This window comes from Chiloscyllium plagiosum, chromosome 10, assembly GCF_004010195.1.
Source record: "Chiloscyllium plagiosum isolate BGI_BamShark_2017 chromosome 10, ASM401019v2, whole genome shotgun sequence".
Classification (NCBI taxonomy): domain Eukaryota; kingdom Metazoa; phylum Chordata; class Chondrichthyes; order Orectolobiformes; family Hemiscylliidae; genus Chiloscyllium; species Chiloscyllium plagiosum.
This window is the reverse complement of record NC_057719.1, coordinates 89,477,541-89,495,191: the sequence shown is the minus strand read 5'-3', so window position 1 is coordinate 89,495,191 and position 17,651 is coordinate 89,477,541. Positions and strand designations below refer to the sequence as shown.

The window sequence follows — 17,651 nt, the reverse complement described above, 5'->3', positions numbered from 1 at the left end:
TTTTCCAGCAACACATTTTCAGCTCTGATCTCCAGCATCTGCAGTCCTCACTTTCTCCTGCATGATAAAAGGTGTCAATTTTTAGGGTCTTTGAAGGTTTGACTTTTACTGTGTTGTGAATACACAGGTAGGGAGGCTGATTTGATTCAGGTGTCTAGCTCCAGGACCCAAAACAAAGTTCCAAATCTCAGATACTAATTAAGGGTACACAGGCATGAGATTCCACAGTATTAAATAAATAAAACTTGACCATTGTAAGGGACCTTATATTTTTCCTTTAAGGACTGTAAGTTCAAGAAAGAAACTCACCATCATCTTTTCAAGGGTAACTAGCAATGGGGAATAAATATTGGCCAGGAAACGACACCAAAATCCAAGAAATAAATAAACATATTTTTAGGGATAAAACCTGAAAATCAAAGTTGGAGAGACTGCTTTATAGTTTTACAAGTATCAGAAGGGATTCTTCCTGATAGTGTAGTCAAAAGCATCCAAAAGTAGGGGATTTTTCTCTTTTTTTCTCTCTGTACAAGTGAAGGGGGGGGGAATAAACTATCGACTCAAAAGAATAAATTCTAAAACAAGACCTCTATCCACATGATCAGCTATTGAATTAAAGTTGATCATAATCTTGCAGAAGTCATGTCATTATTGCTAAAATCTTGACAGCTAAGAGAAATAACTCTCCACCTTATAGTCTGGACTTTTTGATCTATTGAAATAATTTTCCCTGTCATTAATTTTTCACCCATAGTTTTATGACCTGCCAAATATAGGGAGATGATGTTGTGGTGGTACTGTCACTGGATCAGCAATCCAGAGACCAAGGATCTGAGGATGAAATTTGACTTTAATTAAATACAGCTGGAATCAAAAGCTGCGTAATGTTGACTATGTAACAACTGACAATGGTCATAAAAATGCATCTGGCTCACTAATGCCCTTTAAGAAAAATCTGCCATTCTCGCTTACATGACTCCAGACTGTGAGGCACCACATATTTTTCCTTTGTGAATTGAGAACTTGAATGGAAGTCAGACACCACTAAATAATTGAACTATGACAGTTTTGCAAATTTCAAGTGAAAAGTCAAGTGCAGCACATTTTGAACTGTGCAAGACAATGTTGTCTTTTGAAGCATTGAGGAGGATACTCGAAACAGAGTGGGTTTAGTTGAGAAAAAACTGCCCGACGATTGCCTTCCAATTGGCTGAGCTGCGGTTTGCTAAAAAGCTGCAAGTGAAGATACGTCTGGTGCCTGTGAATTGAAAGTATCTCTCACTTCTCTCTATATATGCATATACTCCAAAGTGAGTGAAAAGAACAAAAAAATTGAGGAGAAATCATTCTAACATCAAAACAGCCAGGTTCTGAAGAAGCCAGGTTCTGACTTCACCACTTCCTGATGCTTCCTGTGTTCTTCTAGTCTCCTGCCCGTTCACCAGATGAGCGACTGAAGTGAAGAAAACGATCCCATCATAGATAACAGCATGTCATCAGTGTTAAAAATCAAAAGAAACTGTGTGAGAACAAATGTAACCCAACCTAGCGACCTGGAGTTTTCATCTACAGTTCTTTTCCACCCATGTGTGTCAAATAGCCTCCTAGTCATGATAGTGTGTACACCTATTTGGGGATTTTAAAGAGTTGTAGTTTAAATCACATAATAGATTAGTAATTCTCTTTTGTTACAACAAATATGTTTTTGTAAACATGATATCAGGTTTTGTCCTGAATAGCAGTCAGAGTGGAAAATTGGTCAGCTTAGTGGACTAATTGTGATTTTATACATTTTGTGATGGCTCATGGGGCTCGTGGAACAGTGGGGACATTTAGTGGCTCACTCTTCCCAGTAAGTCATGACAAGATAAACTTAACTAACTCAGCAAATAGCAAACCAGTTGTGTCCAAATGCTACCAAGTTTGAGAAAATAAAAGAAACCAGATGTCCAAAGATGTACAGGTGAGGTAGATTGGCCATGCTAAGTTGCCCATGGTGTCCAGCGATCAGCAGCTAGGTAGATTAGATGGATTAACTGGAAAGTACAGGGCAACAGGAATAAGGTGGAGACGGTGGTTTTGGATGGTCTTCAGAGGGGTGGTGTGGACTTGATGGGCAGAATGGATTGTAGGAAACTGTACACTGTAGGGCTTTTATGATTCTAGATTAGAGTGGTGCTGGAAAAGCACAGCCAGGTCAGGCAGCGGGCAAAAGCCCTTCTTCAGGAATTTTCCTGCTCCTCGGATGCTGCCTGACCTGCTGTGCTTTTTCAGCACCACTCTAATCTAGACTCTGATTTCCAGCATCTGCAGTCCTCACTTTTGCCTGCTTTTATGATTCCAGATGTACCACACAAAATTGACTAAGGTTCTTTAAATGATAATGGCAAACAGCCTGGCTGACACTGCCAAGTTCTCTTTAGTAAATGAGCATTTGGGTCAAAATTAGGAGAGCTGTCTCACAAAAAGAGTCAAGCAACAACCTGACATTATCTCAGAGATATGCTTCCATGCCATTAAGCCCCAAATGCCACTACTACCATTGGGCAAAAGTGAGGACTGCAGATGCTGGAGATTAGAGTTGAGAGTGTGGCGCTGGAAAAGCACAGGTCAGGCAGCATTCGGGGAGCCCTTCCTGAAGGGCTTTTGCTGGAACGTCAATTTTCTTGCTCCTTGGATGCTGCCTGACCTGCTGTGCTTTTCCAGCACCACACTCTCGCCACTAACACCACTGCCCACTGTCAGGACAGACTCAGCAGAGTGGTATACAGTCAGGAGGGAGCTCTCAACATTAACTTCAGATCCAGATAAGTCATGATATCAGGTCAAAATTAGGAACAAATTCTCCTGCTGATTATCACCTACTAAGGCTTGGGTGTGCTTGGCCCATTTGAGTCCTGTCTTCATTCCAGCTTTGGCGCAAAAATGAACAATAAAGGGGATGTGAGGCTGCCTGTGCTTGACATTGGCCAGGGAAGGTGGCTTCATGCGGTGGAAAATGTTTAAGGCTGGAGAAAATAGCTTGGGGAGCTACTCTGAATTAGGTACATCTGAGAGTGGGCTGAAGGAAGCTCACAAACAATATCTATTTGAAGCAACTGCTAAAATGGAGGTAAGAGAAAGTGGTTTGATGAAGTTAGTCATTGATAACTGCAAGCTTCAATTTTTAATCAGATGTCTAGGAGCATTCTCAGGAGTCCTTTGGAACTCTGTCTCAGAAGAGCTACTAAGACACTCACTGTGTCAAAGGTTTTGAACATTCTGAATCTAGATTTTTAAAAGTGAAGTACTGGAGTCCCTTGCAAAGGAGACAGTTTTAGTGAGATTTAATGACTACCAATGTTAAAAATATCTACAGGATCTGTCTTAAAGGTCTGACCTCTTAAAGTGCCCCATGTGGTAAGTCAGCTCACAGTTGGTCTGTTAATTCACATTTATGTCAGTTAATCCTGGATGTTAGAATCTAAGCTGGATCTTGTTGGCTAATTCACAAATGCAAGCATCCCTGGATCAGCTAAGAACAAGAGAACAAAGAGAACAAGAGAACAGGAACAGGCCCTCCAAGCCTGCTTCAACACATTTTGCCCCTCCATACTAAAACTGTCTTCACTTACAGGATACGTATCACTCTATTCCCTTCCTATTCACGTATTCATAGAGGTGCCTGCTTCCACCAGGCACAACAGTAGCCTAAACACCAATGCATTTGGGCATTGGATAACTTTTGGACCTGCACACCTGGATCCCCCTGCATATCAATACTCCTAAGAGTTCTGTCATTCATTGTATAATTTTCACCTGTACCTTCCAAATTGCATCACCTCACATTTGTCCAGATTAAACTCCATCTGCCATTTTTCTGTCCACGCCTCCAAATGATCTTTATTCTGCTCTATCCTCTGACAATGCTCTTCATTATCCACAACTCCACCAATCTCAGCATTGTCCACAAACTTACTAACTGGACCAGCCAAGCTTTCTTCCAAATCATTTATACCACAAACAAAAGATGCCCCAGCACTGATCCCTGTTGAAAACAAGTAACCATAACCGTCCATTTGGAAAAGCATTCTTCTATCACTATCCTCTATCTCTTATCACTAAGCCAGTTCTGTATTCATCGTTCAGCTCATTCCTGATACAATGTGATTTCACCTTTTCTACCACATTGCCATGAGGGACCTTAACAAAGACTTCACTGAGCTTCAACCACTTTGCCTCATCAATCATCTTCATCGCTTTCTCAAAATACTCGATCAACTTAGAATCATAGAATCCCCACAGTGTGGAAACGGGCCGTTCGGCCCAACATGTCCACACTGACCCATTTCCCCCCACCCTAGTACTCTACATTTACCCTTAACTAATGCACTTAACCTACACATCCCTGAACACGATGGGCAATTTAACATGGCCAATTCACCTAACATGCATATCTTTGGATTGTGGGAGGAAACTAGAGTACCCGCAGGAAACCCACGCAGATACAGGGAGAACTTGCTAACTCCACACAGACAATCGCCCGAGGCCGGAATTGAACCAGAGTCCCTAGTGCTGAGAGGCAGCTGTGCTAATTATTGAGCCACTATGAACAATTAGTTGCCAATAGTGCCCTTTCCTCAACCAAGTCTCAGTAATGGGCGGCCCGGTGGCACAGTGGTTAGCACTGCTGCCTCACAGCGCCAGAGACCCGGGTTCAATTCCCGACTCAGGTGACTGACTGTGTGGAGTTTGCACATTCTCCCCGTGTCTGCGTGGGTTTCCTCCAGGTGCTCCGGTTTCCTCCCACTGTCCAAAGATGTGCAGGTCAGGTGAATTGGCCATGCTAAATTGCCCGTAGTGTTAGATAAGGGGTAAATGTAGGGGTATGGGTGGGTTGCGCTTCGGCGGGCGGTGTGGACTTGTTGGGCCGAAGGGCCTATTTCCACACTGTAAGAAATCTAATCTAATAGTAATAACATCATACTCCCAGGTACTAATCCAAGCCCTAAGTTCATCTATCTTTCCTACTACACTTCTTGCATTAAAACAAATGCACCTCAGACCACCAGTCCCTTTGTATTCATCATCTGCTCCCTGCCTCCTCTTCCCCTTAGTCAAACTGACTTCATTATCTAGTTCCTTACAGGCTTTAGTTACTACCACCTGACTGTCCACTAACCTCCTCAATTGCTCCCCTTCCCCCTGCCACATTAGTTTAAACACTCCCCAACAGCATTAGCTAAAGCACTCCCTAAGACATCAGTCCAGCCCAGGTGTAATTTGTAATAGTCCCCCCTCGCCCAGAACTGGTCCCAATGTCCCAAAAAACTGAATCCCTTCCTCCTACACCATCTCTCAAACTATGCATTCATCATGCCCCTTCTTTCATTTCCACTCTGACTAGCACATGGCACTGGTAGCAATCCTGAGATTACTACCTCTGAGGTACGACTTCTAAACTTGGTTCCTAACTTCCTAAATTCTGCTTGTAGGGCCTCAGCCCGTTTATTACCGATATCATTGGTGGCTGTTCACCTCCCCACCCCTTCAGAATGTCCTGCAGCCGATCTGAGACATCCCTGACCCGTGCACCTGGGAAGCAACATACTATTCGGGAATCTTGTTTTCGACCACAGAACTGTCTATCTACTCCCCTTAAATTGAATCCCCCATGACTATAGCCCTTCCATTCTTTCTCCCGCCCAGCAGAGCCAGCCACGGTACCAATGAACCTGACTACTGCTGCCTTTCCCTGGTGAGCCATCTCCCCCAACAGTATCCAAAACGGTATACCTGTTCTAAACGGAGGTGACCACACCGGACAACTGCACTGCCTTCCTGCTCTTTCTCCGCCTTTTGGTCACCCATTCCCTTTCTCCCTCAGCAATCCTAATCTGCAGTGTGACCAATTCGCTAAACATGCTATCCATGACCCCCTCAGCATCGTGTATGCTCCAAAGTGAGTCCATCCGCAGCTCCACAGCCGTCATGCGGTCTAACAAGAGCTGTAGGTGGACACACTTCCTGCATGTGAGGGAGTCGAGGCATCAGTCACGTCCCTGACTTCCTACATTGAGCAAAAGGAGTATTACACGGGTCTGAGATCTGCAGCCAATTTTACTCTTAAGCTTAACTTAAACCAACTATAATATCAAGTAACGGATAAATGAAAAAAAAAGAAAATCACACAACAAAAAAACAGAAAAGCCTTACCTTATCATTACACCACAGTCTTTCTTTTGGTCGGAGGAGGGGGTGCTGGTGGGAGATACCACACCTGTAGTGTCTCAGGATCAGCCGCTGTTCAAATATTTAAATTCACCGACCTTCCCAGAGTGCAATTCAACCACTCCCACTCAGCTCCTCACTCTCCCCACTCCCACTTAGCTGTGCTGTCGAAATAAAAGGGAAACCTACCTTCTCGCAGCAGTCCCCTCGTCCTCGCTCTCACTGGTCCTGCTGTTGCTCCAGAATGTTTGTAAATACATATAGATATTGCTCCTGAGAACCTTTTCAAGTAAGTTCCTTACTATCAACGTGACGCTCACAGACTTGTAATTTCCTGGATTATCTCTGCTACCCTTCTTAAACAATGGGACTATACTGGCTATTCTCCAGTCCTCTGGGACCTCACCTGTGGCCAACGAGATACAAAGATGCCTCTTAGTGCTCCAACAACTTGTTCTCTTGCCTCCCACAATATTCCAGAAAGGATCCCAACAGCACTCCGGGACTTATCTACTTTAGTAAGCCCCAAATAAATATACCTAACTGCCCAAGAGAAGGTGATCGTGAGCTACTTTCTTGAACTGCTGCGGTCCATGAGTCATAGATACAAACCCAGGGAGTTTTAGTATTTTGACCAAGCAATAGTGAAGTAATCGCAATACATTTCCAGATCAGGACAGAATGTGGTTTAGAGGAGAATTTCCTAGTCTAGTGTTCTTTTTAGAAAGCTCTGTCAGAATAGCATGACTGAGCTAGTGCAGTACATTTTTTATATGGTATACATTGTTGCCACTGTGCAGCACTGGTGGAAGGAGTGAATATTCAAAGTGGATATGGTGCAAATCCAACCAACAGCTTTGATTCCTAGCCTTGATTAAAGGTCATGAGGATAGACAGGAAAGTAGAATTTGTATTACTGTCTGATCAACCACGATCTGAATTATTTGCATGGGTAGGCTCGAGGAGTTGAACAACCTAACCTATCCACTGGAAAGCCCTCAAGCAAGCCAGAACACTGGCTGCTTCTCGTTAGGAATCATAGAAGGAAATGTAGGTTTGGCGCTACTAACTTAAAATGATTAGCATAAAATAGCACTTTCACTTTGTCCTGGGATCATTAAAACAATCCACTCAAATCTGAAGCAACTAATTTCTACATTAAGACAACACAAACAAATGTGCAAAATAATGCAGGACCATACTTTTGATCATAATTCAAAGTTCTGAAGTTAGTGCTGTTTTTAAACAATTCATTCATACTTGACATCATACTAACACTGTCCAGTGATCACATTACTTAATCCTGTGGTGGGCAAAAACATCTTTTGGTTTGACAGAAACATCCTGTGATGGTAAACAACACTCATGCTGTTACTACATAGTAGAAACTTCACTTGTTATTCAAACTTTAGAGAATCCTCCGCATTCTATCCCATATCATCCAAAGTACATTAGTCACTTTTCAAGACCAAAAGTAACAGCCTTAGCACCATTCATGAATGCATGCAATATAGTCAGAAAAGGCAAACTTGGATGTACTTGTTCAAACATCTATTAACTTCATTTCCGAATGAAACAAAAATCAAGATCTGGTTGTATAATATTCTAATTGAACAACAGAAGATTATTGTACACCTTACCAGATCCCAATAATTTAGTATGCACTGTCTCATGGAAGATTATGACTGATGGTCCCAGAGTAGATAATGGAACATCCAATCCACATCTTGCAGTGGTAGCTTTCAACTCCTTTGTAAAATGTTTAAGGTAGGCTTCAGATGCGTCACTGAGAAACTTAAAGAGGTCATTGTGTAATCTGTCTGCACGAGTTCTGTAAATAATTATATCAGATATTGCAAGTACTTTGAGGAGCAATCTTGTTCTTTGACCAAGGTTGACTGTTGCTCCCAGTAAGCCTTCAGTGTCAATGACAACAATATGATGAACATGATCATAAGCTGCCCACACACCAACTGTGCAGGATTCCTGAGCAGGGGAGGTCTTGAAAACTTCATGCCCGTAGAAAAAGGTATGATTAAGGGTATGAGATTTGCCATCACCTGTGTTGCCAAAGATTGAAACTACTTTGAGGTTTTCATCTGCTTTGCAGCCGAGTTTCTGAATGAATTCCTCTTCATCTGCCACCTAAAAAATACAGTTGGCAAACTGAGATTACTTCTGCAAATTCAACTAAAATGACAGGATTTCATACTTGCATGTTAAAGCAACACAAAAAAATGCATTTCAGACTTGAACATTACTGGAACAAAACTTAAGCATATATTTTTGAAAAATAACAAATGTATCTCCTAAACATTTTCCTGAGCTGCACAGCATTGACAAACATATACCAATCATCCACTAATGCTAAGAACAGGCTGTCATACAACTCTATTTAACACTGCGTAGCCATGGCAGGCAAGTTGAAAGATTTGCAGGTTAGGTAGATTGGCCATGCTAAGCTGATCCATAACATCCAGTGATGTGCAGGCTAGGTGGGTTAGCCATGGTAAATGCGGGGTTAAGGGATCAGGGTAGGGGGTGGGATGCTCTTCAAAGGGCTGGTGCAGACTTGACAAGCCAATCTGCACTGTGAAGATTCTATGATTCTTAAAGTCCCCTGGCCCTTATGGACTGAATCCTAGGACCTGAAAGAGGTAGCAACAGAGAAAATGGATGCATTGCTTTTCATTTTCCAAAAATCCTTGGATTCTGAAGATGCATCAGAGGATGGGAAATCTGCCAATGTGACGCCTCATTCAAGAAAGGGAGGGAGGCAGAGAGTGGGGAATTATAGGCTGATTAACCTAACATGTATAGATGGAAAGGTTTGGACTCAAACTTTTCAAGAAAGTCTCCACCAAATTGGATTGATAATATCTGTTGGTGTTGTGTATTTGGATATCCAACATTCAGCAAGGTACCTCACAAAAGGTTAAGTGATAAGGGAAAGTCCTATTGTTTTCAAGATAGTACATTGGGATGGATTGAGTACTGGCTAATGGGCGGAAATGGTGAGTCGGGTTAAGGGAATCTTTTTCACACTGGCACTGGAGTTCCACTGGGATCTTCTCCGAACCCTTTCAAGTTTCACAACATCTTTCCGATAGGAAGGAGGCCAGAACTGCACGCAATATTCCAACAGTGGCCTAGCCAATTCCCTGTACAGCCACAATATGAGCTCTCAACTCTTGTACTCAGTACTCTGACCAATAAAGGAAAGCATACCAAACGCCGCCTTCACTATCCTATCTACCTGCAACTCCACTTTCAAGGCCTCTTTGTTCAGCAACATTCCCACGGACCTTACCACTAAGTGTATAAGTCCTGCTAAGATTCGCTTTCCCAAAATGCAGCACCTCACATTTATCTGCCAGTTCTCAGCCCATTGGCCCATCTGATCAAAATCCTGTTGTAATCTGAGGTAACCCTCTTCACTGTCCACTACACCTCCAATTTTGGTGTCATCTACAAACTTCCTTACTTACTAACTATACTTCTTATGCTCAGATCCAAATCATTTATGTAAGTAACAAAAGGTAAAGGACCCACTGGTGGCACTGCACTGGTCACAGGCCTCCAGTCTGAAAAACATCCCTTCACCACCACCCTCCGTCTTCTACCTTTGAGACAGTTTTGTATCCAAATGGCTAGTTCTCCCTTTATTCCATGAGATCTAACCTTGCAAATCAGTCTCCCATGGGGAACCTTGTTGAATGCTTTACTAAGTCCATATAGGTCACATCTCCCGTACTGCCCTCATCAATCCTCTATTTTACTTCTTCAAAAACCTCAATCAAGTTTGAGACATGATTTCCCACGCACAAAGCCATTTTGACTATCCCTAATTAGTCCTTGCCTTTCCAAATAAATGTACATCCTGTCCCTCAGGATTCCCTCCAACAACTTGCCTACCACCGAGGTCAGGCTCACCGGTCTATAGTTCCCTGGCTCGTCCTTACCACCTTTCTTAAGCCAACTTCCAGTCTTCTGGCATCTCACCTGTGACTATCAATGATGCAAATATCTCAGCAAAAGGCCCAGCAATCACACCCCTAACTTCCCACAGAGTTCTAGGGTACACCTGATCAGGTCCTGGGGATTTATCCACCTTCATGCGTTTCAAGACATGCAACACTTTCTCCTCTATAAAATGGACATTTTTCAAGGTGTCACCATCTATTTCCCTACATTCTATATCTTCCATATCCTTTTCCACAGTAAATACTGATGTAAATACCTGTTTAGCATCTCCCCATTTTCTGCGGCTCCACACAAAGGCCGCCTTGCTGATCTTTGAGGGGCCCTATTCTCTCCCCAGTTACCCTTTTGTCCTTAATTTTTAAAAACACGTTGGATTCTCCTTAATTCTATTTGCCAAAGCTATCTCATGTCTCCTTTTTCCCTCCTCATTTCCCTCTTAAGTATACTCCTACTTTCTTTATACTCTTAGGAATCACACAATCTATCCTGTCTATATCTGACATATGCTTCCTTCTTTTCCTTAACTAGACCCTCAATTTCTTTAGTCATCCAGCATTCCGTATACCTACCAACCTTTCCTTTCACCCTAACATGAATATACTTTCTCTGGACTTTCGTTATCTCATTTCTGAAGGCTTCCCATTTTCAAGCCGTCCCTTTACCTGCGAACATCCGCCCCCAATCAGCTTTTGAAAGTTCTTGCCTAACACCGTCAAAATTGGCCTTTCTCCAATTTAGAACTTCAACTTTTAGATCTGGTCTATCCTTTTCCATCGCTATTTTAAATCTAATAGAATTATGATCGCTGGCTCCAAAGTGCTCCCCCACTGAGGTGACACCTCAGTCACCTGCCCTGCCTTATTCCCCAACAGTAAGTCACGTTTTGTACCTACTCAAGTAGATACATCCACATACCGGATCAGAAAATTTTTCTTGTACACACTTAACAAATTCCTTCACACTATGGCAGTCCCAGTCTATGTTTGGAAAGTTAAAATCCTCTACCATAACCACCCTATTATTCTTACAGATAGCTGAGATCTCCTTACAAGTTTGTTTCTCAATTTCCCACTGACTACAGGGGGTCTATAATACAATCTCAATAAGGTGATCATCCAAATAAGTGGGCAAAACATTGACAAATGATATGCGTTGTGGGAAAATATGAGAAAATGTAAAGTTCTTAATTTGGAAGAGAAAAAAGATTTTTCAAATGGAGGAAAAACTGCAGAAAGCTGCTATAGAGACTTGGGGGTCTTTGTGCACAAAACACAGACAGCTAGCATAAAAGTTCAGCTGATAATAGAAAGCTAATGGAATGCTGGCCCTGATAAGAGGCTTCCTGCTTCCAAGTGCAAAATGCTAGTGAGACCACATCTGGAGATCTATTAAAACCAAAGACAACTGCAGATGCTGTAAATCAGCAACAAAAACAGAAGATGCTGGAAATGTTTTGCAGGTATGGCAGCGTTTTTGAAAAGAAATCAAAGTTAACATTTCAGGTCCACGGCCAGACCGGCTGAGTTTTTCCAGTAACCTCTGTTTTTTTCTTCTGGAGAACTGTTATCATTTATGGTCCCCTTATTTACGAAAAGATAATATTTTGCTGGAGGTAGTTCAGTGAAGATTTACACAGATTATCCCAGTTAGAGAGGATATGAGCAAATATTAAAAGGTTGGAACTCCAATCATTCGAATTCCTCTGCATTCTGGGTGATCATTCTGGTCTGTATCATCACTATTAATTACTCGTTCACGTAAAAAAAGTCAGAGAAGCCATATCCACTCCACAAGCTTGTTCCTTCTCTTACCTTCTTTCACTGCAAGTGGGCAAGATCAACATTTGTTGCTCAATCCTAACGCTTCAACAAGGGGTGGGCCACATTGGACTTACTACTGGGTAATGAACCCCTCCAGTTGACAGATTTGGAGGTAGGTGAGCACTTTGGTGACAGTGACCACAATTAAGTTATGTCTACTTTAGCGAATGGAACAGGATAGATATATACTGCAGTGTAAGAATCATTGCTGGGGGAAAGGCAATTATGATGTGATTAGGCAAGATTTAGGATGAATACAATGGGGATAGAAACTGCAGGGTGTGGGCACAACTGAAACGTGGAGCTTATTTCAAGGACCCAGCTACTGTGTGTCCTTGATCAGCATGTACCTGTCATTCAGGGACGTGGTCGAGCAAGGGAACCGTGGTTTACGAAAGAAGTTGAATCTCTTGTCAAGAGGAAGGAGGAGGCTTATGTTAGGATGAGATGTGAAGAGTCAGTTAGGGTGTTTGAGAGTTACAAGTTAGCCAGGAAGGACCTAAAGAGGGAACTAAGAAGATCCAGGAAGGGATATAAGAAGGATACAATCAAGGAAAACTCTAAAACCTTTGATAGGTATATCAGGAATAAAAAGAATGATGAGAGAAAGAATAGGGCCAATCACAGATAGTCGTGGGAAGTTGTGCATGGAGTCCGAAGAGATAGAAGAAGTGCTAAATGAATATTTTTTGTCAGTATTCACACTGCAAAAGGACAATGTTGTCGAGAAGAATACAGAGATACAGGTTACTAGACTAGGCAGGATTGAGGGTCACAAGGAGGAGATGTTATCTATTTTCACACTTTCCAGAATTGCTAAGTAACCTGGGCCGGATGGGATTTATGCAAGGATTCTTTGAGAAGCCAGGGAGGAGACTGCAGAGCCTTTGGCTTTGATCATCGTCATTGTCTACAGGAATAGTGGCAGAAAACTGAGGGATCACAAACGTTGTCCCCTTGTTCAAGAAGAGTAGAGACAACTCTGGTAGTTATAGACCAGTGAGTTTTCGGTTGTGGGTAAAATGTTGGAAAAGGTCATAAGAGATCACCTAGAAAGGAATAAGTTGATTAGGGATAGTCAACACGGTTTTGTGAAAGGTAGGATGTGCGTCACAAACATTATTGTGTTCTTTGAGATGGTGACTAAGCAGATGGATGAGAGTAAAGCAGTTGATGTGGTGTATATAGATTTCACAAAAGTGTTTACTAAGGCTCCCCATGGTAGGCTATTGCAGAAAATACAGAGGCATGGAATTGAGAGTGATTTAGCGGTTTGGCTTGGAAATTGGCTGGCTGAAAGGTGGTGGTTGATGGGAAATGTTCATCCTGGAATTCAGTTACTAGTGGTGTGTCACAAAGATCTGTTTTGCACCCACTGCTGTTTGACATTTTTATAAATGATCTGGATGAGAGCATAGAAGAATGAGTTAGTAAATTTGCGGATGATACAAAGGTCAGTGGAGTTGTGGACAGTGCCGACAGATGTTGCAGGTTACAGAGGGACATAGATAAGCTGCAGAGCTGGACTGAGAGGTGGCAAATGGATTTTAAGTTGGAAAAGTGTGAGGTGATTCACTTTGGAAGGAGCAACTGGAATAAACAGTACTGGGTTAATGGTAAGAGTCTTGGCAATGTAGATGAGCAGACAGATCTCGGCATCCATCTACACAGATCCCCGAAAATTGCCACCAGGTTGGTAGGGTTGTTAAGAAGGCATATGGTGTGTTAGCTTTTATTGGTTAGTGGGATCGAGTTTCGGAGACACAAGGTCATGTTGCAGCTGTACAAAACTCTGGTGCGGCCGCACTTGGAGTATTGCATACAGTTCTGGTCACCGCATTATAAGAAGGATGTGGAAGATTTAGGAAGGGTTCAGAGGTGATTTACTAGGATGCTGCCTGGTATGGAAGGAAAGTCTTATGAGGAAAAGCTGAGGGACTTAAGGCTGTTTTTGTTAGAGAGACGAAGGTTGAGAGGTGACTTAATTGAGACATATAAGATAATCAGAGAGTTAGATAGGGTGGAAAGTGACAGCCTTTTTCCTTGGATGGAGATGGCTAGCGTGAGGGGACATAGCTTTAAATTGAGGGGTGATAGATATAGGACAGATGTCAGAGGTAGTAGGTGTGTGGAACGGCCTGCCTGCAACAGTAGCAGACTCGCCAACTTTAAGAGCATTTAAATGGTCATTCGATAAACATATGGATGAAAATTTAATAGTGTAGGATAGGCTTCAGATTGGTTCCACAGGTCACACAACATCGAAGGCCAAAGGGCCTGTACTGCCCTGTAATGTTCTATGTTTTATGCCCTCAGTTGGAACTACAGTAGTCCAAAGGCCCATTGTTCTGTTTCCCCACCCCCCACCCCGAGATGAAATCTAAAGTTAATCTTAGATGAATGTACCCCTGATCTTACACAGTCCAAAAAAACTATAACGCAATCTACTCCCTTCTGCCCTATGTCTATGTAATGGGGGAAGTTTGCAATGAGGGGTTTCAGTTCCATTACCTAGATAGGTTCAAAGATGTTTTAAACCCCACACAAGTCTGGTAAACTCTCTCAGCACCCTTTCAAAAACTTTGCAATCAATACCTATGTGGGGGATATAACACAGGTCACAGTACTCAATTGAGGTCTGCCATAGTCGCATAAAAGACCAAATTATAAGCTTTTGTCTTAGATTGTTAACTGTGCTACAAATCCACTTTCGGATTTCATTTACTGTGATTATTGTTTCAGGGGACTGTTCATGAATGTTTGACAGCCAGCTACTGCAATGTCCCTATCTCTCCATTTTAATATTATTTAATGTCCTGAAAGCTACGCTCATCATTTGTCCTGGACATGTCCAGAACACGACATCATTCTCAGATAAACTCTGCCTCGCCCCCAGATTAGAGACAAAAAAACTGCGATGCTGGAATCTAAAGTAGACAGGCAGGGGGCTGGAAGAAAACAACAAGCCCAGGCAGCATCAGGAGGTGGAGAAGTCGACGTTTCAGGAGTAACCTTTCTTCAGGACTGCTGGGTGGGATTTGGGGAGAGCTGCAGATAAAGGGGGTGGAGGGGGCAGAGTGGTGAAGTGGAGAGAGGTGAAGACAGGCAGAGGGTATGACCTGATTGGTCAATGGGAGGAATGAGTGGTAGAGAGGAGTGAAAGGAAGGGGAGGGGCTGGGAAGGGAGTCAGGAGGTGGAGAGGCAGGTTATTTGAAATTGGAGAACTCAATTTTGAGTCCTCTGGGCTGTAGGCTACCCAGACGGAAGATAAGGTGTTGTTCCTCCAATTTGCAGTTTGGTTTGTTGTGGCAATGGAGGAGGCCAAGAATAGTTATGATGGAAAGGGACTGTCAAGGGGAATTAAAATGGGCAGTGACTGGGAGGTCCAGTTAGCCCCTGCAGGCCCAGCTGAGATACTCAGCGATCCATTCCCTAAGTTTGTGCTTGGTCTCCCCGATGTAGAGAAGACCACATCAGAAGCACCTGATGCAGTAAGGAAGAGAGGCAGATGAACCTCTGTCTCACCTGGAAGGACTGTCTGGGGCCCGGGATGGAGGTGAGGGGGTGGTGTGCTGGCAGGTTTTGCATCTTTTCCGGTTGCAGAAGGTACCTGGGAGTTTGGGCGGTTTGGTGGGGTGAGTGGCACAAACCAAGGAATGTCGAAGGGAACGGTCCTTGCGGAATGCAGACAGAGGTGGGGAAGGGAAGATGTTCTTGGTGGTAGGGTCTAGTTGCAGTTGCCAGAAGGGTTTAAAGATGATGGGTTGGATGCGGAGACTGGTAGGGTGGTAGGTGAGGACAAGGAGGACTCTGTCCCTATTGCATTTGGAGGGGGATGGGTTCAGAACAGTGGAGTGGAGAATGGAGGGCTAACTGGATGACAGAGACAGGAAAAGCACATTGTTCGAAATAGATGGATATCTGGTATGCTTGGGAACATCTCCTTGTCTGAGCAGATCAAATTGGGAGAACAGGATGGAGTTCTTACAGGATACTGGGTGGCAGGAGGTGTAGTCCAGGTAGTTATGGGAGTCTGTGGGTTTGTAGCAAAAATCCATTTGCAGATTGTCACTGGAGATGGAAATGGAGAGGTCGAGAAAGGGGAAAGAGGTGTCTGAGATGGACCAAGTGAAGTTGAGGATGGGGTGGAAGTCTTGGGTGAAGTCTATGAACTGCTCCAGTTCAGCCTGGGTGCAGGACACTGCGCCGATGCAGTCATCGATGTAAGGGCGGAAGAATTGGAGCACAGTGCTGTGTAGGGATGGAAGAGGGACTGTTCGATATGGCCAACAAAAAGGCAGTCGTAGCTGGGGCCTATCTGGGTGCCCATGGCAACCCCCTGGATTTGGAGACAATGGAGGGAGTTAAAGGAAAAGTTTTAAGGGTGAGGACCAGTTCGGCGAGGCAGAGGAGGGACTGGATAGGTCTGATGGAGAGGAAGAAGTGGAAGGCATGGAGGCCATCCTTATGGGGTATGAACGTGTATAAGGACCGCACGTCCATAGTGAAGATAAAGCACTGGGGGCCAGGGAACTAAAGAGATAGGATATGGTGTCGGAGAGTTGGAATTTGGCCTCTGCGACATTGAGGTCTGTTCTCCAGACTACCTGTTTTATCCGTGAGTTTGATGGTGAACCAGTGGTTGGTGCAGAGTGCTGCACATTTGTTGGGGGTGAGGTGGGAGTGGTTGAGGAGTGTGGAGAAATTGAGGCTTCCGACGTCACATCGGCAGTCAGCAATGAAGGGGTCTAGGATGGGTATCAGGTCAGCAGTGGGGTGGGCAAGTGGAGGAGGAAGGTTGGAGTTGGAAGAACGGATCCTCAGAGAGAGGTTGGGATCTTTTGTCCCCCAGATTAGCATGTCAGCCATGAGCCCAATCTTCTATAAATCAAGGTAACAAGAAATGCTGAAAATCACAGAGCTCTGAAGAAGAGTCAACGAGACTCAACACTTTAGCTTGTTCTCCCTCCAAGGATGGTGCCTGACCCGCTGTGATTTCCACTATTCTTTTATTTTCAGTTCAGGTTCTAGCATCTGCAGTAGTTTGCTCTTCTATAAATCAAGATCCACCTGAAACTGCTGAATCATCCACAGTTCCATCACTTTCGCAACACTTTCTATTATCTGAAAACGTGTAAGTCATGCCCACAATCCCTTCATTTAGATCACTGATAAGTAATAAATGGATAATAACTGATAACATCAATTCCTGCGAGACACCATCAGTGAACAATCAAATATAAACAATCCAAAATTACATAGCATGAGAACTCCCAATCAGTTCTCAATCCATCAGATATAGCCATTGTTATCAGAACCCCTAATCTTTCAAAAAGGCTATTGTATGGGACACAATTAAAGGCTTTTCATGTTGCTGAGTTGACAAGTTTTATCATTTTACCATTCAATAAATTCATTGTTTTACTTGACCAAAGGGCTGCTTTCTCATTAGAGAAAGATAACTGATGCTTGTTTAACCTGAGACAAGAGATGTGGTTGCAAAGCAGAATCCTTCCACAGAAATGGAAATTGAAACTACACTATCAGGCATCAGTCTGCATCATAAACATGTCATGCAACCAACTGAGATAACTGGCTCCTGCCCTTTTACCTCCTTCTCTGTCCTGCCTCAACAC

The 17,651-nt window shown here is 43.3% G+C and overlaps 1 protein-coding gene across 6 annotated transcripts in view; it reads right to left on the bottom strand.

Annotated features, from left to right (window-relative positions):
• The window catches only part of zfyve1 (zinc finger, FYVE domain containing 1), a 96,061-nt gene that overhangs the window by 74,741 nt on the left and 3,669 nt on the right, over positions 1-17,651 (bottom strand). For all 6 annotated transcript variants that reach the window (XM_043698359.1, XM_043698360.1, XM_043698361.1 and 3 more), the window contains exon 2: positions 7,851-8,355. In XM_043698359.1, the coding sequence (XP_043554294.1) occupies positions 7,851-8,355 (505 nt within the window). The remainder of the gene's footprint in view (positions 1-7,850; positions 8,356-17,651) is intronic.